This window comes from Ctenopharyngodon idella, chromosome 5 (genome assembly GCF_019924925.1).
Source record: "Ctenopharyngodon idella isolate HZGC_01 chromosome 5, HZGC01, whole genome shotgun sequence".
NCBI lineage: Eukaryota > Metazoa > Chordata > Actinopteri > Cypriniformes > Xenocyprididae > Ctenopharyngodon > Ctenopharyngodon idella.
In genome coordinates, this window is record NC_067224.1 from 21179903 (window position 1) to 21202947 (window position 23045).

Below are 23045 nucleotides of genomic sequence, written 5' to 3' on the forward strand. Positions count from 1 at the left end.
CATTCAGATCTCTCACGCAGTGAAAAATACATCGCGGAGCAAAGAGGACACTGACAACGCGTCGTCAGACAAGACAGCAGGTTACTTTTGATATGAAACAGTCTCAAATTTCAAATTTTGTCATTTTTAAAAAAAAAAGACAATAAATACCGTTTTGTTGCTCTTTGATGAGTCGTGATAGATCGCTGTAGCTCAGCTCAAGCGGCTCTCTTCCTACTAGTTTATTTATAGCATCAAATAAACATGAATGAACATCATTAGGAATGTTGTTTCAATCGCGGAAAGACGTCAGTACACACCATTTTTCAAGTTCAAATCCACCTATGTTAATCTGCTAACTCCCTGACTGCTTTGTCGGATTAAATGGCGGATTCAGCGTTATGATTGGTTAGATCGCCTGTCAATCAAACTTATGGCGAAGGGTCAATTGCCATGTTTATGCCATATTTTTTTATATTTTATGCAATCTATTGTGTTGGAATCCATTTAAAAACACTTTTGATCGGCTTTTATTTTTTTTTACTGAACCAGAGCTGTGAAAACTTAAAAAAATGTTTGCTCTCATAAATACATAATTGTTTGCCTCATTTGTTAACTGTAAGCAAAAAATGTGAACTATGACAATTGAATTCAACTCAGAGTCAGACAAAGCACGCTTTCTGATACATCAAAGAAGAGAGTTATAAGATGATATCCCATCAACATCGTCTACTATTGAGTGACAGATCAGATTTGTGGTTATTTTGCCCAAAACACTTTTATTTTAAAAGGGCTTAACCAGTATAGTTTATCTTTTACAATGTGAGAGACTCAACTGTATACGTTCACTAATAAAATGAAGAGAAAAAAAAAACCATCCCATTTGAGTGAAAGGCACACATGTGACAAAGCATTATGGGTAGTCATAAAAGGTGTCAATTTCAATTACATTAAACTGACTGTGACTTCACATAAATTGATGTTTGAAGGAGATGAAGGTAATGGAGCACCTGGGTCTCATGAGGTTGTCATTTTATACATGCTACAAATTAGAAAAAGATGAAAGATGAAAAAAAAGATGATTTTTTGTTGCTAAAAATTGTACAGAGATGTGTAACAGGACAGGTGTAGCAGTCCTGATATTCTCTGTACACGCGTGAGTGTGTCAGTATGTGATGGAAGGATGAAGAGAGAGCAGTCGAGCAGACGACTCTTCCCAAGGCATTAACAGTTCCCTCGGGTGTGTGAGTGAGAACAGGAGAGGACAGGTGCAGGGGCCGACTGCGCTCTCAGCACTGTGACTAATGGAGCTGAGAGGCAGAGTAGGACAGAGACAAGAAAGAAATGATGAGAGGAGGATGACTGTGTGGTTGAAGGGGAGTTGAGTGACTTTGACTCGTGGGAGTGTGTCTTTCACTCTACACCCCGCGTGAAGTGACTCTCACTGTCAAGTGATGGACAAATTACATTGTTACAGTAAATGAAATCTAGGACAGCATCTATGGGTATTTCAACATCAAGTACTTATAGAGAACAGATTTTTAGGAATGTTTTAGTGGTGTTTCCCAACAGGGGTACACAAGGTTCCAGGAAACTTAAAGATTTAAATTTTGCTTTCTTTAAAACTGTAAAAATAAATTAAAATACATTCAATAGAAAGAAATGAGAAAACAATACATTCAAATAAACTATAATCTCATAATTGCTTTTGGTTTGTTTTTAAGAAAAAAAAAAAAAAAAACTAAATATATTTATGCATTAATGTGGAAGACACTTTTAGAAGAATTTATGTGCTTCTCTGAGTCACAGTTATTGCTTGACTTAATATTACTGACTTGATTATATTCATATTACATAATCATAATTCATATTTATTAGAGTTAAAAATATCAGCCATATGAATATACAAGTAAAAATATATTCTGTTTTCTTTTCTATATGTGTCTATATATATCTGTCTGAAATTCATCGAACATTCACTCTTATTGTTGGGAGAGAGTGCTGAATATCTCCAGTGGTTTTTTTTGCTTAGACTTCAGAGAGTATTCTCACTGGGGACACTGGCACAGCTTTTACTGCTGTCTGAATAGCAACAGATGAGAGAAGGGGGAGACTCAAAAACGATTACTGTCAAGTGTGTGTGTGTGTGTGTGTGAGCACTTTGTCTTCAAACCTACTGAAGCATATACACGCTTCTCTTCTCAATCCTCTCTGTCTGTCTGACTCATAATGAGCTCATATCCAGTTACATCATAGCGAATCAGTCCTTTGAATCCAATAGGTAGCCGCTGGCTGAGAAACTCATTCACCCACCAACTGCTAAATTTGTGAGAGATTTATTGGCTTTCTGATATGTGGAAATAATTCTCACGGGTTCCATGCCACAAAATCGACACCGGGTGGGAAAACATCTTTTTTCTTCTCCTCTCTGTTGAATCTGATTGACGTGCTTGAAACTCTGAGCCAAGTGGCTATTGTCAAACATTGCTTATGATGTCTGTTTCTACAGGTTTTGTGGTAGGGTTTGTTGTGTTGTGCTGATGCAATTTGGGAAAGTTCAGCAGAAGGCCTTAGTTATGGGTTTTAAAGCCGATAAATGAAAAAGTAGATTCGCTTTGTTACTCTGATAGTCTCTGTTGCTCTTTAGTTTTATTGATGTTTGACTTAATATTTTGTTTTGTTTCCATGCTACAATTCTACAAATAAACATTAATGTAAAAATTAAATAATGACTGAACTAAAAAAAAAAAATGCACTAAAAAGTATTGTATATTAGATCAAATTTAGTTTTTGCATAAATCATGTTATAGATTTACACAGTGTCTAACAATGCCACAACATGAAGCTTAAACATTCTCAGGAAGTGAAGGTACAGTGTCAGTTTTATGAACAGACATTTCTGTGTTGTGAATATTGACAGTTGTTAACAATATTATTATGTTCATCAAGTCTGATTCACTGAGTAATGGTTAGAGAGGCAGATTTACTCAGACTGCCTATTTTTAGATTCACTTTTTTTCCACATGCTTTACCAGTTTCAAACGATTCAAAAGTTTTTTTTTTTTTTTTCGCTTTTTGTTTTTTAGATATGCTTATGTTATTTATTCTGAATAATAGGAGTTATGTAAGCAACTTCACCTCTTAAGATTTTCTCACCTATCAATTGAAATTGGTATGTTGCTCTTTAAGACTGATCTCCGATGATTTTGTCAATTCATATTGTTACATGTTGTATTGTGGATGAGCATATAAACAGTGTCTGAGTATTGCTCTGTAAACAACTGTCAGAGAAACGTTACCCAACAGGAAGTCGCTAAACAGAGAGTGTGGTCACCACTGGTAACCGTTAATAAAACCACAGTTAGTTCCAAAACACAGCCAAATAGACAAAAGGAGAGGTCAGTGTTGTCATCAGACAAATATTAAGCATTCAGTTGCCTGGCACTGGAAAAAGTTCTTCTCTCCTCAGATGGTCATGATGTCTAAGCCAACGATTTTGCATTATCACTAAGTCATGTTAGCTATTTCTAGCCTCCTTTATAACTATACTTACGTTCTTAAAGAGTCATGTGTGTAATAAAGCTTTAACTTCATAAAATAATGAATTATTAATTATTTGTTGAGGAGCTCTAGAGTTGCAAAAGCACAGTGACTGCATGTACAGCCCTGCATGAGTCACTTTCGTGACAAGTTTCCTTTGAATGCAATAACCAGGAACTTTATGGCCCAGGTAGCCTGTACTTCATTCTCTGTGTTCGCTCCGTCTTACACACAGTTGAGTGCACAAGTCTTTCAAAGTCTACTCCTTTGGCTGTGAGTAGGGACTTTGTTTTTAAGTCGCTCAAGTCATTTGCACATGTGCTCTTAGAATGGATTAAAACATTATCATTAGCGTTAACATGAAGTTTCCATAATAATACCATACATACTGTTACATTTAATGCTTATCAAAAATATCTTAATTTGTGTTCTGAAGATGAACGAAAGTCTTACGGGTATGGATTGACATGAGGGTGAGTAATTAATGACATCATTTTCATTTTTGGGTGAACTAACCCTTTAAAGGAATCCATCTATGGGTGGAAAATGAAGTAGCATTGCTGTAATATAAACTTATTTACTATCATTGCAATCTAAAGGGATAGTTCAACCAAAAAATCATTCAAAAAGTCATCATTTACCCACCCAAACAGTTGATGGGCCCCATTGGCTTCCATAGTATGGGAAAAAATACTATGGAAGTCAATGTGGCCCATCAACTGTTTGGTTACTGACATTTTTCAAAATATGTTCTTCTGTGTTCAGCAAAGGAAAGAAATTCGTACCGGTTTGGAACAACTTGAGGGTGAGTAAATGATGACAGAATTTTCATTTTTGACTGAACTATCCTTTAATACAGAGTGAGATATTAAATCAGTTGCTGGAAAGCAACACTTGTTAGCATAAAGATATTTAACATTTTGTCACCTTGGAATTATAAGGTTTTATCTGACATTTTTGTCAAAATTGAGTTATTCACATATTCTTATTCTGTGACAACTTATTTACATTATGTGATGTTTTTATATGTTATGTACAATTTGGGACTTTTTATTTAGAAAACAAAAAGGTTTTATCTACAGATTCAAATGGAATGCAAAAACTATGAAGCTCAATATCTCAAAACTGCTCAGAATGCAGAAAGAACCTTATAATTCCAAGGTGGAGATTTAAATCATGAATTTGATCCCTGGACAAGTCTATTCTAAATATTTTACATAGAAACAATGAACAGTTTATGAAAGAAATTGCCATCATTCAAAACAGCTGCATATGATCTTCTGATGCTCATAAACGTATTGGTCCATTTGAGCGCTCCTTAAGCAGCTGTCAACACTGTCACCCGCCATTACATTTTACCCCGCATCTGCATGGCCAATATGCACTCTAATGGTAAAAAAGTATAATATTTACTCAGAAAGAGCAGATGAGCATTATACAGCACTGACTGATATTTCAGTGCATCATGTAATGACTTCAACAGCTGTGAAAAACATGCTTTCCTCTCCTTACAATTTTTATTACAGCTAGACATCTCTTGGTTGTTAAAATGAAGTTGTACAGACATGCATGCTGAGAAGAAGTGAACACGGGCAGGTGTCTTGACTGACAGCACAAAAGCCAGGGTTTGAGTCCCGGCAGAGATGGGCTTTGAATGCCTTTGGTCAACATTGTGCTCTTCAGCCAGGAGCCCAGTTTTCAGGGCTACAATCCCTGAAAGCAGTTTAGTTCACTATGTACCTGATGCATGACAGACAAACTGATAAAATTGTATGTATAGTTTTTAGGTCAGGAACCCCATGGTGGATAGAAACAGAATAGGGAGTGTTGTAGTACCATATTATCTAACTAGTACCATATTATATTATTACCATATTTCCATCAATTTTGTTTTTACTCTGTATACCTGGTGATACTATTGTCTCATGTTTACTGTTGTCTTACTGTTACTACTATGTCACTGTTGTTGTCAGCAGTATGATTTTTATCAGCTGTGGGCGCGATATATGAATATAGAAAATGAAACGATGGAAAAAATATAATGAAACTAAAACTGTTAAATATAGTTATAAATTTCGGCTACTGGATATGGTTATGGGTTGGGTTAGGGTGTGGTTTGACCTTCTACATCTACCCATTACACCCAGATTACATCCAGAGAGGGGGAACTGGACATCCAGGATGGGGGAGCTGGATATCACACTCCACCCATTGGCTCTGCAGTGAGCAGCCTCTTATAAAAAGTGATAGAAATTACAAACATGCCTGATGTGCAAGACCAACAGTTAAGTAGAGATGTTTAGATAAAGAGGTTTGAGTGATTAATAATCAGTATCTAACCTGACGAAAACATATTTATTCAATGTTATCCACATTATATTTCATCTGCAACAGCATTGTGAACTTTTATAAAGATGTGTTTGGTTATTAACTTTTAAATGCATCCTTAACACATGAAGGGAGTTCTCCACATGAAAGACCCATGACTAGCAGGTCAATATGCTACTACATTTTCTCAGATATGGTAGGAAATTAAATTAAATTGAATGTGGAGGATTTTAACTGTGACAAGATGATTGACAGGGCAGTTTAAACAGTGACAGGATTCACGTAACTAAGTGAAACAGCGGTCCATTAAAGACGCAATGATGGTGAAGTAGCATGTCCCAAAGCTTGCATACTCTTCTGCTAGCTACACACTCAGAAGTATGTACTTTTTCTTCACAAAAACATACTTAAGGGCATATAAGTAGGTGAATTGAAGCACAGCATTAGACAACAAATGCAAACATACTTAGAAACCATGACAACGAAGGAAACAGAAAGGAAAAACAGGAAACAATAAGAAATAAATTAGAGGTCCATGAAACACGAAACAGAAACTACACATTACAGTTGTTTCCTTAAAGGAACTGTTTAGTTTGCATTGCATTGTGCTAAAAGTGAAAAGGTTGACTTTGACTTTGATATTAATGTACTTGCATACTTTGTTTTGATGCTCACATTAAAAAGCCATTAAAATACTTATTACTGTGCTATTATGTTTTGATTTTACTACATTGTAATGTGAGAAAGGCAATGAAACATCTGATCTTTAACATTAGCGTTGGTTGAAGTACATTGTAATTTTGTTTAATGGATATTTTAATTAGTTTACAAACATGAGTTCAAACAGTAATTGGTAGACTCCCTGCAGTACTGCTCCGGACCCCCTGTTGAACACCCCTGATGTAAGGAGGTAATCCTGATTCTACATATAGGAGCTTATGCTCATGTGTGTATTACATCATGGCAGCACTGAGAATCATTTGATTACGATTGTACATGTGGAAGATTATCATGATGAAACAGTCATTGTGTGACTGTTTTGAAAAGCAGCCTGAGCACACAGTTGCATCATAGTTTTATTAGAATAGATCCAGCACCACATTCATAAATAATGAACAATTCATGTCAGTGTCATACGGTGATCACCTATTGCAAATAAATATTTCATGCGACCTCCACGACATGATGGTGAAGGCTTTGAATTTCTTTTAAACAAACAACCATTTTAAACATGATCTATTATTGTTGCTTTAGGTGTTTCACTGAAGTATAGTCAAGTCAAGTCAAGTCACCTTTATTTATATAGCGCTTTTTACAATGTAGATTGTGTCAAAGCAGCTTTACATTGATATCTGGTACATTGTTTGACTGCACAGCAGCTCTTAAAGAATAGTGTCAATGCAGGCAGATCAAAAGCACTGTTGAATATCAAAATGTCAAGTCAAGTGTCCCCAACTAAGCAAGCCAGAGGCGACAGCGGCAAGGAACCCAAACTCCATCAGGTGACATCAGGTGGCAGACAAGTGGCAAATTGGTGTTAAAATGGAGAAAAAAACCTTGGGAGAAACCAGGCTTAGTCGGGGTGCCAGTTCTCCTCTGGCCAACAGTGCTTTGTTACAATTCAGGTTGCTATCATAAGTCCAATAGGATCGCAACATTAAAAGTATTTATTTCAGTTCCATCCAATTGAGGATCGTATTCATCACGCCGGTATGGACGGTTGTTGAGGAACTGTGTCGTGGCTGTCGTGTCGATGAGGCCTTCACAGGGGATGATCTAGTTGACTCAATCTCTGCTGATACTTCAGGGCTGCGTTGTGGTCGTGTCAAGGTGCAGGTCCTTGGTCTCACCTGGATACGGCCCGGATCCGGTTGACTACGGTGAACCTCGGGATAAACAGAAAGACTAATATTAGCGTAGATGCCATTCTTCTTCTGATGTAACGAGTACATCAGGTGTTATAGGAAGTGTTCCCGGTTCCGGTTGACCTAATTTATGCAGCCTAATAATCCTTTAACGGATTTGGAAATATAAATTGGTAATGTGTTATGTGTATGCCAGGTTAAAGAGATGCGTTTTTAGTCTAGATTTAAACTGACAGAGTGTGTCTGCTTCCCGAACAATGCTAGGAAGATTGTTCCAGAGTTTAGGTGCCAAATAGGAGAAGGATCTACCACCTGCAGTTGATTTTGATATTCTAGGTATTATCAGCTGGCCTGAATTCTGAGATCGCAATAGACGTGAAGGACTATAATGAATTAGGAGCTCGCTCAGGTACTGGGGAGCTAAACCATTTAGTGCTTTGTAAGTAATTAGCAAGATTTTAAAATCTATACGATGTTTAACAGGAAGCCAATGCAGTGTTGACAGAACTGGGCTAATATGGTCATACTTCCTGGTTCTAGTAAGAACTCTAGCTGCTGCATTTTGTACGAGCTGTAGTTTATTTATCAGGCGAGCAGAACAACCACCCAGTAGAGCGTTACAGTAATCTAGCCTTGAGGTCATGAACGCATGAACTAACTGTTCTGCATTTTTCATTGAGAGCATATGTCGTAGTTTAGATATATTTTTAAGATGGTATACAGTAAATCTCCTTTGGGCTATAGTTTTTAGCATGATCTGAACCTGTGAGTCTGTCTCTGTAAATAGGCTTTAACTAAAAGATGGGTTGTCATTCTCACTGGTGCCTGCTCTTCCTCTTTTAGACTCTTTCTACACAAGAAAAGGATATTTCATGATTGATATAGTTTTGCAAAGCTTTTTAAACAGATCCATCTCCTAGTGTAGTGTTTTTATCTAAAAATATTAGTCATTTTATCAAGAAAATCATGTAATATAACCCTTACCATAGTAGTTTTTAACAAGACACGTAATTTTACTGTAAAATATTTTTTGCCAAACATCACCATATAATTGTGTAATTTTATTCTAAAAATATGTATTCCTTTTTTCTAGTTATGTACATTGTGTACTTTTACTTTTTTTATTTAGTTATGTTGTTTTTACTGCATTACACTAAAAAAAGCCTTTTTTTAATATTTACGAATTTAAATTAATAGTAAAATTCCATCAAATTGAATAGAATAATCCTAATGTAATGATGGGTCGACAGAATGTGGATCCATTTGCAGCTAGTTTATTAAAAGGACTTACAGAGTAGACAGGGCAAAGGCAGAGGCATAAACAGTAACAGGCAATGGTCGAGGCAGGCGGCAGACGAACAGAATCAGGGTACAGGCAAGGATCAGGGCAGGCAGCAAACAATCACAGTCCAGGAAACAGGCAAAGATCAGGGTAGGCAGCAAAGGGTCGCAGGGAATAAACAGTCCAATCGATAACAGGTAAACAGTCCACAGAAAAACGCTCAGAAATGATCACCAAGGCAAATCAAGACTTTGCGATGTGTGTGTGTGTGTGTGAGTGTGTCTTATATAGTGTGAGTGTGATGCGGTGCAGGTGTGTGTGCAATCAGTCCCAGGAATGAGAGCCCATGGGAAACGTAGTCCGAATGAGAACTGATCAGTATTCCGGTGATGGCTCCCTCCGGTGGTCCGGAGGAAGGGCCAAAGGAGCCACATTCGTGACAGAGCCCCCCCCTGTGAGCGGCTCCAGACGCGAGGAAGTGGATGCCGGGGTCTACCACGTGGTCGAGGGGCCGGTCTCTCCGGGTGCGTCCGATGAAATTCCTCTGTGAGTGAGGGGTCCAGGATATCATCCGCATTGACCCAGGATCGCTCCTCCGGGCCGTACCCCTCCCAGTCGACTAAGTATTGTAGTCTCCTACCCCGGCGCCTGGAGTCGAGCAGCTCTCGTACTTGATAGGCTTCCTCGCCTTCAATCATCAAGGGTGGGGAGGAGCGGACCTCGGCTCCCTCTGGCTCCCCTCTCGGACCCCCGGAGGGTTTCAACAGCGAAACATGAAAAGTGGGAGAGACACGGTAATTAGCAGGCAAGTCTAAACGAAATGATACTGGAGTTATTTGTTTGATCATTTGAAAGGGCCCTACAAACCTGGGACTGAGTTTTCTGCATGGAAGTCTTAGCCGGAGGTCTCTGGTGGACAGCCAAACCCATTGTCCCACGGCGTACTGGGGATTGGGACGTCGATGACGATTGGCCTGCATCTCCTGCCTTCTTACGGTGCGTTGTAGGTGATGGTGAGCTTGGTCCCAGGTTTCTTCGCTTCTTTGCATCCATTCAGTAACAGACGGTAGATTGGATGGTTCCCCAGACCAAGGAAATAATGGAGGTTGGAAGCCCAAGATGCATTGAAAGGGCGTGACACCAGTGGCAGGTTTCTGTAGGGAGTTTTGGGCGTACTCCGCCCAGAGCAGATAACGGCTCCAGTCAGTCTGGTTGCGCTGGCAGTAGGTGCGTAAAAATCGTGTTAATTCTTGGTTCATGCGCTCTGTTTGGCCATTGGATTCTGGATGGTACCCTGAAGTGAGGCTGACGTTGATATTGAGATTCTTGAAGAAGGATGACCAGACTCGAGATGTGAACTGTGGGTCCCTGTCTGATACAATGTCCTCGGGTAGTCCATAGAAACGGAACACATAGTTGCATAGAAGCTCAGCTGTTTCGAATGCTGTGGGTAGCTTGGCCAGTGGTATGAGTCTGCATGCTTTTGAAAAACGGTCGATGACTGTGAGTATGGTGGTGTGGCCCTGGGATTCTGGGAGATCCGTGACAAAATCAATGGCTATGTGAGACCAGGGACGTTGAGGAATGGGTAATGGTTGTAACAGTCCCGCTGGCGCTTGGTGTGAAGCCTTGGTGGTTTGACAGGGTGAACAATTAGTGATGAAGCGGGTAGTGTCGGATAACATGGAGTCCCACCAGAACTGGTTTTGTAGCAGATGGAGAGTGGTTGTAACACCCGGATGACCAGAGCTTGGGAAGTCGTGCACGTGATGAAGTAGTCTGTCCCGAAGCTGTGCTGGGACGTAGGTGCGGTCCGGCGGGCATGTTGGAGGAGGAGCGGTCTGTTCGTTGGCATGTGTGATCTCTGTGATAATGTCCCATTGAACTGGAGCCAGCAGTAAAGCGTCAGGGATTATGTTCTCTGCGTTCTCTGTCCGTTCCACCTCCTCATGCTGCCGTGACAGCGCGTCTGCCTTGGTGTTCTTAGAGCCTGGTCTATAAGTTACCGAGAACTGGAAGCGTGTGAAGAACAAGGCCCATCTAGCTTGCCGTGGATTTAGACGCTTGGCGGAACGCAGGTATTCCAGGTTTTTATGGTCTGTGAGAATGGTGAACGGATGTTTTGCTCCCTCCAGCCAGTGACGCCACTCCTCCAGTGCTGCCTTCATAGCCAGTAATTCCCGATTGCCCACATCGTAATTACGTTCAGCCGCCGACATTTTCCTTGAATAAAAGGCACACGGGTACATCTTCTCTGGGTTACCTTGGCGCTGAGAAAGAACGGCCCCTATGCCCGTGCTGGAGGCGTCCACTTCTACAATGAAGGGGAGTTCAGGGTCTGGGTGACGGAGAATGGGTGCTGACGTGAAACGCTCCTTTAGCTCCTGGAAAGCCTGTACTGCCTCAGAGGACCAGATGAGACGTGAGGACTGCCGCTTGGTCATGGACGTTAACCTGCCTGACTGAGTTGTTCGAGGGCTGGAGGAACTAGAGGTAAGGGGTACCGGAACTTGATGGTGATGTCATTGAGTCCCCGGTAGTCGATACAGGGTCTTAATCCGCCGTCCTTTTTCTTGACGAAGAAGAATCCTGAGGCTGCCGGTGATGTGGACGGCCGGATAAATCCTTTGGCTAGTTCCTCCTCGATGTAGGTTTTCATGGCTGCTGACTCGGGTTGTGACAGGGGAAAGATCCTGCCCTTGGGAGGTGTGGTTCCAGGCAACAGGTCGATGGCACAGTCCCCGGAGCGATGAGGAGGAAGTTCGGTGGACTTGTTCTTACTGAAGGCCACAGCCAGATCGGAGTATTCTTCGGGTATGTTTAATTTCTCGGTGTCAGAATCGTGGAGTGCAGCGGCTTGAACTGGCAGGGGAGTGATTTGTTTCAAGCAGTTTGCATGGCAGTTAGCGTCCCATTGTACAATCTGGCCCTCCTTCCAGGAAATGTGTGGGTTATGGGTTCTGAGCCACGGCAGACCAAGGATCACGGGGTTGTTGGGTGAGTGGATAACGTAGAAGCGAATGAGCTCATGGTGAAGGGCCCCTACTTGCAAAGCGAGTTCGTCTGTGATATGGATCACTTTGCCTCCGCCGATGGGCTTCCCATCTAGCGCCTCCACTGTCAACAGGGAATTACAGTCTGTTAGTGAGATGTTATGATCTTTGATGAAAGCATCAGACATGAAATTCCCAGCGGCTCCAGAATCCAGCAAGGCGTGAGTGGATAGACGTTGGCCATTTACGATAATCTGAATGGGAATTTTAAAGCAGTTGGAGTGTTGTGCAGAACTCACCGCTTTGGGATTGGAAGACTGAGGTCGTACGGGGCAATTAATCTTGATATGGCCAGCCTGGCCGCAGTAGAGACACAGGTGTAGTTGTCGTCTCCTTTCTCTCTCTTCGGGAAGTAGCGAAGTGTAGCCGAGTTGCATGGGTTCCAAAGCGGGTCCGGCTGGGGCGGATAGCCGAACGGGTCATCGGGTGCGTAGCAGATTATCAATGTGAATGGCCAGTTCGATGAAAGCGTTGAGCGAGCTTCCCTCATCCCGGCACGCGAGTTCAGCTTGTAATTCCAGTGATAGACCCCTTCGGAAAAGCAGTTTTAATGTGTCCTCAACCCAGTTTGTCTGAGCGGCGAGAGTGCGAAAGTTGAGCGCATACTCAGCTGCTGTTTGTTTACCTTGGCTGAGAGATAGTAACTGATCGCCGGCGCTCTTGCCTCCTTCGGGATGTTCGAAGACCTCTTTAAAGCCTCGCAAGAAGTCCTGGAAGGTGGGGAACGCAGGGCTGTCATCTCTCCACACCGCGGTGGCCCAATCCAGTGCTTTGCCAGTGAGCAGGGAACACACAAACGATATCCGACTGGATTCGGTGGGATACAGAGACGGTTGTTGGTTGATGAACAGGGAGCATTGGAGAAGGAACCCCTTACATCTGGCGGGAGTGCCGTCGAACTTTTCTGGGAGCGCTAGGCGAGGGTTGACTGCAGGGGAGGCCACAAAGCCTGGATTGGCGGGAACAACGGGCAGCGGCGTGGTGATTTCGGCAGGGCTGAATCGGAGGCCTTGGAGCGTTTTCACCAGCTCTTCGGTAAGAGAAGTCAAGCGGTTAAGTTGATGTTGATGCACCGCTAGCTGGTTGGCCTGGGCAGTTAGTTCAGATGAAATCTGCATGAGGGCTGCTGGATCGCTGTTTGGCGAAGTCTTCTGTAATGATGGGTCGACAGAATGTGGATCCATTTGCAGCTAGTTTATTAAAAGGACTTACAGAGTAGACAGGGCAAAGGCAGAGGCATAAACAGTAACAGGCAATGGTCGAGGCAGGCGGCAGACGAGCAGAATCAGGGTACAGGCAAGGATCAGGGCAGGCAGCAAACAATCACAGTCCAGGAAACAGGCAAAGATCAGGGTAGGCAGCAAAGGGTCGCAGGGAATAAACAGTCCAATCGATAACAGGTAAACAGTCCACAGAAAAACGCTCAGAAATGATCACCAAGGCAAATCAAGACTTTGCGATGTGTGTGTGTGTGTGTGAGTGTGTCTTTTATAGTGTGAGTGTGATGCGGTGCAGGTGTGTGTGCAATCAGTCCCAGGAATGAGGGCCCATGGGAAACATAGTCCGAATGAGAACTGATCAGTATTCCGGTGATGGCTCCCTCCGGTGGTCCGGAGGAAGGGCCAAAGGAGCCACATTCGTGACACCTAACATATTTTATTTGAATAATTGTTGTTCAATTATTCAATTAAAATACGTAAGGATTATTCAATTAAATTTGATGGAATTTTACTATTAATTAAATTGCGTATATCTTAAAAAAAGGCTTAAAAAAATTTGTATTTTAGTGTCATGTGAGTTACTTTGGAGTTTTGTGTTTAAAACTGTCTATACAAGTTTTGCATTACTTTGTCTGTTATGTGTCTTTCTATTTTACCTTGTATTATTGTGATGACTGACAGTATTATTTAAGATAAAAAAGCAGATTTTACTTCAGACAGGTTGGTACATTAACATTATATAATTTAATAAAATATATGACAATGAACTGTAAAAATGCAGGCACCAAAATGCCATCCTGTAAAACAGTGTCAGTGTGTGTTTTTTAAAGCGAATTTCTTCTTTTTTCTTCTTCTTCTTTTTTTTTTTTTTTTTCTAAAGCGAATAACTGAACCTTTTCAGACATGTGTGCTATATGGTTGATAGACTTGAATATATGTTGTTAAAGGAAATGCTATATAGCTATACAGCAATAAAGTATATCAACCGTACAGCACACTAGAGAAATCTAGAGAAACAAGATAAAATGTTTTGGAAGCAGAAGGATTATGATAGGAAGGTGTGTGTTGATAGCTTTGTGTGGTTGGGATGGGCTGTGCAGCTTCCGTTTCACTCGTCACCTCACAGGAAAACAGCCTGAGCACACACAGGCCTTTGAACGTGACTGGAATCACCAAATCTTCACTTTTTTCCACACAAAAACCACAGAAACCATTCATAAGATTTTTTTTTTTATCACACTGTAACAATCCATTTTAAACTGTACCATCCACATTGATTCAAACTAAGAAGTGTTCGATACATAGCAATGTTTAGGTCATTGGGTCATGTCACAGCTGGACTGTGCTCAATATTTTCCTAAGAGTTGGATTTCAGGAAGGGTTTTCATCACTTTACCGCTCTTGATAAAGTCTGTATATTAACTGTGGCATTTTGTTTAATTTGTGATTTCACAGTGTTATGTTTTGTAATTATAATCATGTACAGATGTCAGAGAAGTCTTTCCCAAGATTTTTACATTTTATGAGGAATAATAATCTTTTATTTTTCTGTCACCCCCATCTTGTTAGGAAAACTTGTGTAGAGAAATACCTTAAATTTTATTCTACATGGATGTGGGATGCCAAACAACTGTGTTTACTGATAACTTTGTCTCAATGGCTATTTTGAGAAAATCTATATTAAAAACAAATGTTGACAGTGGCTGTGACAGCTGAATAGGAAGGAGAAAAAGGGCTCATGCTCCTGTCTGAGAATCCAAAACTGTACCAAAGTGCATAATAGTTGCATTGTCCACTCCAACTTCCCCTCCTTTTCAAGAGATTTTGTACAATCTGTCCCAATTTTCAGGTCATTAGCAGATCAAAAAGAGAATTTGTCTGGAAGAAAGAAGTGAGACATGGTTGGAAGGTCTCGTGTACATAAGAATTCTTACACAGATATTTGGCTATTTTTTGAATCACCAAAATGTACAATCTCTCCATACCTTTTTATCAGGCAGATAAATCCTAGGCCGGCTCCATCTGGGACTGCTTTGTGTGGCATTTGGCGTGGCATGCCTGCCATCTGCGCTTGCATTGTTTCAGGCACTGGTGGCATGATGGAAAAGGCTGTGAGCAGGGTCAGAGCAGACAGTCTAGCTGCCTGTTTGAATAGGCAAACAAACTTTTGCGGAGACCTGTTCTAATGTATGACTACATGCTGTTGCATAAATGGTCTGAATTATGCCATCTTTACTTTTCCCCTGCTTCAGAGCGGCCAGTTGAGCCCCAGGCTGAAAGCGGGGGCACTGGGGTTCATCTGTTGACTTGGACGGCCATGAAAAGGGATAGATCTTATGTAATCTGAACAGATTAGCTTTTATGTGGTGGACTATTTTGTCCTTATTATGCCAGTGACATCATATCTGACCATTCCCAAGCGATGTGCGATTATTCAGTGGACAACTTTGAAAAATAGAAACAGCAGCTATGCAGCCAGTTGACTGAGCAAGTGTCCGCTGCACTGGTGGAATTAATGAAAGAGTACAAACACAAGTGGGCCTGTTCAGCTGTTCAGCATGGATGGTGGAAAGAGGCATCCACCCCCAGCCTAGGAACATCATTATGACCGATAACAACATCATCTAGCCAGCTAGCATTCTCTGAAACCTGTGGGTGGATCTCATGGTGATTTTCTGTGGAATGTTCGTTCTGATAAGTGGGTTGCTTCGTTATAATGTGACCCATGTTTATATGCACATCATTTTCTGATTAAAGGGATAGTTCCCCCCAAAAAAGAAAATTCTGTTCTTTTACGGTTCATATTCTGGTTAAGAATTGTTGACTTGCACACAAGAGAAATGTTGGTTAAAACAAAAAAGACTTTCTCAACAGCTAGCCTTTTCATTGATGCATGTATCTAATACCGTTCAAAAATTTGGGGTCAGTAAGATTTTTTTAAATTGTCTCTTATCCTCACCAAAAATATGCAAAAATACAGTAAAAACAGTAATATTGTATTATCAGCATTGATCATTACTCTAGTCTTCAGTGTCACATGATTCTTCAGAAATCATTCTGATATGCTGATTTGCTGCTCAAGAAACATCTCTTATTATCGTCAATGTTGAAAACAGTGTGGTCTAATGTGTTTTTGTGGAAACTGTTACACATTTCTTTCAGGTTTCTTTGATGAATAGAACAGCATCTGAAATAGAAAACTTTTGTATCATTATAAATGTTTTAACTGTCACTTTTGATCAATGCAGTGCATTCTAGATTAATAAAATTATTAATTGCTTTAAAAAAAAAAAAAAAAAAATCTTACTGACCCCAAACTTTTGAATGGTAGTGTATAAGCTACCTTTTACCTTTATTTAGACATGCAGATATAATGAATGTTCAGTAATGGTGAATATTTTAAATAAGGTGACCCAATGACCCAATGTTATGATAAGTAGGGGTATATTGTGTGCCAGCTGTCTTGTTCATATTTCTAGAAACCAGAATGGTTTAATCTTGGTTATTGTTAATATTGGTTGATGTGTTTACATGACCCAAATTCTGAATGTTCGTGTGCATATAAACGTGGTAATTGACGTAATTCAACTAACTACAATGTTTGTGCCATTTGTCCCAATGCATTGCATAACACTGAGGAATCCTTTTCTATGAAGTGCATAATCTCCATGGCCCTTGTTTATGAAAGACAACACCCATAAGACAAAAGCCGGACAAAACAAACTTCTGCCAGTATTCCTCCGTTCAATGCAATAATGTGTCATACTTAGAAACATAGCTATTAATAGAATATCAAGCAATGGTTTCTCATGTGTGTTGTGTACCCAAAGGTCTGAAGTGTAATAGGAAGGCATATAAGTGATGTGGGCCTCTGACTGGTTAAGATTAGACCCTTGAAAATGTGACAAAACAATTCCTTTTCCTCAGGTGGTCTTCTTGTTTGTTTTGACAGAGGGGGGCAGGGATGGAATGTCAGCTCTCAAGCCGTCTCTACCCAGAAGGTGGAGGGGAGACGGGGGAGGAAAAGGGAGGGTATGTGGGTCACAGGGAGTTTGTCTGGGTGTTGTCTTCTAGTTTCCTTCATTTCCTAGCCTTCCCCCCATACTTTAATGTCACTCCACATGCTCACATTCAATGTCTTCCAGCTGCTCTGTCTCATATGCTTTAGGACCCCTCCCAAAGCACATAACTCTGTTCTTAGAGCTCTTTTCTAGGATGCTTATTATGGGACTTGTTGTAGACTATTTAGGGTATTTGAGTCCATTTAGTAATTTGTTATATTATATTTGAGATAACAAATTATTTAATTATAGATAATTATATAATTTTAATGTTTGTTATATAATTACATTTGAACATTTTGAGAGTTAAATATTCCATAAGTCATCATTGTTTTTTTTTTGTAAAACAGTCAGTGTAAAACCCTGTGTTTTTTAAAAGCTTTTCTATTTATTTATCTGACGTTTTTTTGTCTAACTTTTTATTGGGCATCATGCTTACACCTACATATGTCATTTCATACGCCTCTCATTTAGACAGTTTTATAACCCATTCTCTTTTGTAGGCAGTTTTTTCCCAGACTGAGGCCTCCCATCTCTTGCCTCAGTCAAAGATAATTAAAATGTCAGCGCTCCTTCCGACAGCCAAGTCACAGATGGACACAAGACAGTCCTTTGCCCCCTAAATGACTTAACAAACCAGCAGCCCATCCTACTCACTGTAGCATCCAGATGGCAACAGGAGATATATATATATATATATATATATATATATATATATATATATATATATATATATATATATATATATATATATATATATATAATAGAGAGAGAGAGAGAGAGAGTCTTTATATGTAGTTCAGATATGTCTAAAGGTGGTCAGTATGGTGATGGCTGGGAGCAGTTAATGCTGTTATGTGTCGAAACTGACAAGAAAATGTTGCATAATTTATGGAATGCATCCCAGTAGTGTGAACAATCATACTGCTTAAACAATATAGTGTGTGCTTTATGTTGTAATCCGGATGTGTTTGCATAATTATTTATATGCAACCTACAGTAAAGTCTGAGCCTACATAATGAGATTCTGTTTACCCTGAGATACATGGGTAGGAGATCATGTTCTTTGGCCTTCAGTGTGTGTGGGAGCCGAGAGAACATGGAGTATTTTCAGGTTTCCTGTTCATTTTGCTGGCAGCCAGTCTCCCACACACCTGCTGGGCGGAGAGTGTTGTGTTTATGCTTGTGTATGCTTATATATGCATTAAAATATATATTATAAAGGCGTATATTATATTATATTATATTATATATTATATTATAAATTGTATATATTGAAACATACTTGTACAATGACACTTTCAGCAACAACGATAAAATTATTTGGCCTTTAGTAATTTGGTGTTGATTCTCTCAGAATACAAGCCAAGTCTCTGTTCGCTGTTACACCTGTCCTTTGATCTTATCCGCTCCATCTGTGACATGTTGTATCATATGGCATCTAGAATGGGACGGGAGAGGCGATATCTTTGTGACCTTCAGGGCTGAGTTCAATGGGTTATTATCTGCCGCAGTATCCTAATGATAAGTTTTCAGTGCTGAGGTCACCTCAGAAGAAATGCGCATCTCTGTGACTGAATTTTTTCACTGATGTTGTTGAGCTTTTTAGGGGGGAGATTTACTGAACTTCACATCAAGGTTTCTCAAAAGTCACTTCCCGCAGTTAGAGATGCCCTATTTTTTGGTTTCTGGGATGTGAGTGGTTTTGTCAGAAAGAAACATAAAGGCTTCTTCTCAGGCTCATGCAAACAGTGAACTAGGCCAACTGTGAAAAAAAATTTGTGCTGCAGACATTCCTCTGGAAACGTATATATGGACCACATTCTTGACAAATTAAATCCAGTCATATTTCCATACGGTTTTGATGATCAGGTTGCATTTGACTATAACTGGTTTGTGTAGTTGAGTCCACTTGTGTGGTCTGTATCAGTTTGCAGACTGTAATGTAAAACTTGAATCCATTAAGAAAATCGACTGGGAAAGTGCTACACTCATTACTTGCCAGTTGGGGTTTCCCTGGTATGTTTGTGAATAAGTCTATACATGAGTAAAATTGATTGTGTCTGTCTCAGCATGTTTTATAGATGTTTAGAAAAGTGCTGGATTTAAGTGGCTGAACTTCAAGGAAAAGGTAAAACATAGAGGTTTATGGATTAATCTTTTATAAAGAGGAATGTTCACTAAAAAGTTCAATACCCAGAGTGGGATACTACATTAATTATTAATTAAGCAATTCAGATGTTTTTTTTTTTTTTTAATCAAGAAGTTAAAAATCAAAATCAGAATGATGAATAAATAAGTGTAAATACCCATATACTAATTTAAAAAAAAAAAAAAAAAAACTTTTTACAGTGTTAAGTTTATGAGAACTATACAGAATCATATATATATATTTTTTTTTCACAAAGTTTTTTTGGGAACACATTAAATGTCAGGAAGCAACACGCACGCATATCTTGTTCCTCATTTAGAAGCTAATTCTGAGCATTGAGTCACATTGGTTTCCATTCTTTGACTTTTCCATGCATGTGATCTTCTGACGTAACATTTAAGATGCTAATGAGGCTCTATGAATGATGCTTGAGTAAAGAAGCAGTAGACTGTACTGACCTACTTTTGCCCTTTGTCTGGAATTGGTTGCCACCCATTGTTCCTGATTTGAGGCCAGTTTTATTTTATTTTATTTTATCTATATATTTATTTCATTAGGGTCAGTACATGTTCTAGCAATTGATTTGTTGGACATAAAATATTTTGGTCAGAATTTATATATGATGTAAGTCTATCTTGAGTGAGATATTGGTATGTCTGGAAAGGGTCAGGTTGGTTTGCTGGGGTACTGAATGTCTCCATCTGTTAACATTGACTTACACCCAACGTGGCATAATATTATTTCTTATAATTGGTGAAAATGGAGCATTATAAATTATTTTAATGAATGGGCTTGTGAAATGAAGTAGCTATTAAACAAGATGATAACAGAGTCAGACCAAAGATCAAAAGACAAAGCCGGTTGTGACCTCCTTGCCCTCCAGTAATGGAGATTCAACACACACGTGTAACCATATGGTATACTAAAGTTTCTGCAGTACATTAGCACTTTGGTTAACTACAGCTAACTATACTGTTGTTTTTAACACCATGCCTGATCATCTCTGTCAACTGTAGTGCATTTGTTTCCACAGAATGGATGTGCCAAAAATGTTTGAAAGTATCTGGATGAGAATTTACATGTTTATCATTCTTACGTGTAAAAATGTACATACTGTACAGACTTTTGGTACATAGATGTGTTTTGCAAGACTCACTTTGTTTAATTAAGTAAAATGAATTTTATTAAAATGTATTAAAATGCTTAATTGGGATAATCAACAAATTTAACTTTCAGTATACATTTTTAAACTCCTCCTGTTTTAAGGATCTTTGAAGTCAAAAATTAACATGTAACAACAGGCACAATATTCATCATGCATTCTTTTTAAGCATTTTAAACATCTAAATAATTCATGCTGTCTCTCACTTTTCACATTATAATGCCTCATCTAGGACTACAAAACAGGGGTGTGAATACCTCAGGAGCAGAAGGGAAGCTAAGTCAGACCGTCTGTGCTGACTAAACTCAAATGTGTATTTAACGGGGTGCACGATTGGACTTGAATGAACTTGTAGCTTTCTCTCTTCAACTCTTCAACTTTTTTGTTTGTTTGTCGCTAGTATTAACTTTCGCAGAGAGCTCAACTGTTAGCTCTTCATATCTTTACAAACACCTCCACAATTTAGCACTTAACAATGAACAATGACTTTCAATGCACAGAGGTTATATAACTGTGGGCCCATTGTGGAGGTGTTAGCTGAGATGTGAAATCTGTGAATGATTATTTTCAAGCATAACGCTTCCCATATTCATATTTTATTCAAAGGAATTTGACCTTCATTTTCACACCACATTTGAAGAGTCTTTTGTGATGCAGATTTTAGAGATGATTCATACACATCTTTTATGTGAAAGCTTTACAAATTTGTTCTATTTTGCTTTTTAACAAATGTTTTCACTGTATGTTTATTCTATCTTCATGGTAGACTCCCTCAGTTAAAGGGTTAGTTCACCCAAAAATGAAAATAATGTCATTTATTACTCATCCTCATGCCGTTTCCACACCCGTAAGACCAAAACACTGCTTCGTGAAGCTTCGGAGCGTTATGAATCGTTTGTGTCGAATCATGATTCGGATTGCGTGTCAAACCGCCAAACTGCTGAAATCACGTGACTTTGACACTCCGAACCGCTGATTTGACACGCTTATTCATAAATTCACCAAAAATATTCTCGTCACTTTATAATATTAATATTGAACCACTGTACTCACATGAACTGATTTAAATATGTTTTTAGTACATTAATGGATCTTGAGAGACGAAATGTCATTGCTAGCTATGCAGGCCTCACTGAGCCATCGGATTTGATCAAAAATATCTTAATTTGTGTTACGAAGATGAACGAAGGTCTTACGGGTGTGGAACGGCATGAGGGTGAGTAATTAATGACATTATTTTCATTTTTGGGTGAACTAACCCTTTAAGGTGCTGTTTGATATTAGCTAATGTCTTCTTAATATGCTTGATATTTTAAAACACACACTTATTGAAAATATGAATGCTATGTAGCAAATTGATCTTTTTTTTTTTTTCTATTTTCAGATAAATCAATTTGTTCTGTCAATTTAAAAGACAGACAGATTGATATGTTGTTAAAACATGCTACTGAAGCTCAGTTAGCACACCTCATGAAAGTGAGAGAGGTGATGACCTCTCGGCCCCCTGCCCTGCAAAGAGAGAAGGAAAACCTCTCTGTGAACTGTTTCAGGTATTCACTGTAGTATCTGATGTGGGGGTCCTGCCCAGTTTCAGTGAAAATCTAAGTCTAAGCATCCTGCAATCATGTGTAAATGGCACATTAGCAAAACACAAGAACAATTCTAAGACAATGAGACAAGGTGGGTCTAGAAAATAATTAATGTAATGTGTTTTACAGATTTAGTTGAAATTAAGCCAAAGATAATGCAGGTAAACATTACAGAAAAACAAACAAACAAAAACACATTGTAATTATATTATCAGTTTGTACTACTAGAGTGTTATCTGTCGCTGTCTTCAAAAAAATTAGAATTGAGGGAGATTCCCCAAAATATTCCCATTGAGAAAGATAGCTGTCTTTCTGAAAATAGCCTAATGGCAAATTTGCAGTAACCAAGAAAATTATTTTCAGGGGATTTTTGCTGAGACAGCCATTTAGTTCTTCTTTCAGTTGTCTTAATTAGTGATATTGTATTATGTTTTCGTTTTCAAGTAAACTGATGAGCGTGCGCTGGCATGCACGCGGGTGTGTGGTGCTGTCCGCTGATTGGCTGCCTCGCATTCTACAGCTCAGCCTACTATCATTTACTATTCGCGCGCTCAGTGGATCCGCACACTTGATTGAGATCGTGAGAGAACAGCACGTCGCACATACTCCCTGGATATATTTATAAGGAACATACGCTTGAATGTCACAGTCTGTATTCGTATGACCTGGGAATACGCAGCGTTCTTTAAGACTTCTTAGTTTCATATGGTTTAAGACTCTGTGTGTGATTATATGTCCGGAGGTTCTTGCTCAGCCATTCAACGCCAAACTTCTGCAGGGCTGATCTACAGCGGAGTCTCTGTCCCTTTCGAGG

The 23045-nt window shown here is 39.5% G+C and overlaps 1 protein-coding gene and 1 long non-coding RNA gene across 3 annotated transcripts in view; both read left to right on the plus strand.

Annotated features, from left to right (window-relative positions):
• Positions 1–23045, plus strand: part of rasgef1ba (RasGEF domain family, member 1Ba) — an 83752-nt gene that overhangs the window by 40491 nt on the left and 20216 nt on the right. The window contains exon 1 of one of the 2 annotated variants that reach the window (XM_051894029.1): positions 22773–23044. The exons of the other annotated variant lie outside the window; for it this stretch is intronic. Within the exon in view, the coding sequence (XP_051749989.1) occupies positions 22964–23044 (81 nt within the window). The 5' untranslated portion in view covers positions 22773–22963. Of the gene's footprint in view, positions 1–22772; position 23045 lie in introns of those variants that run through there. 2 annotated transcript variants of the gene reach the window in all.
• On the plus strand, positions 2831–8493 carry LOC127512774 (uncharacterized). Its single transcript, XR_007930256.1, has 3 exons — positions 2831–3992; positions 4285–4324; positions 5046–8493. It is a non-coding gene; the product is annotated as an uncharacterized LOC127512774 (long non-coding RNA).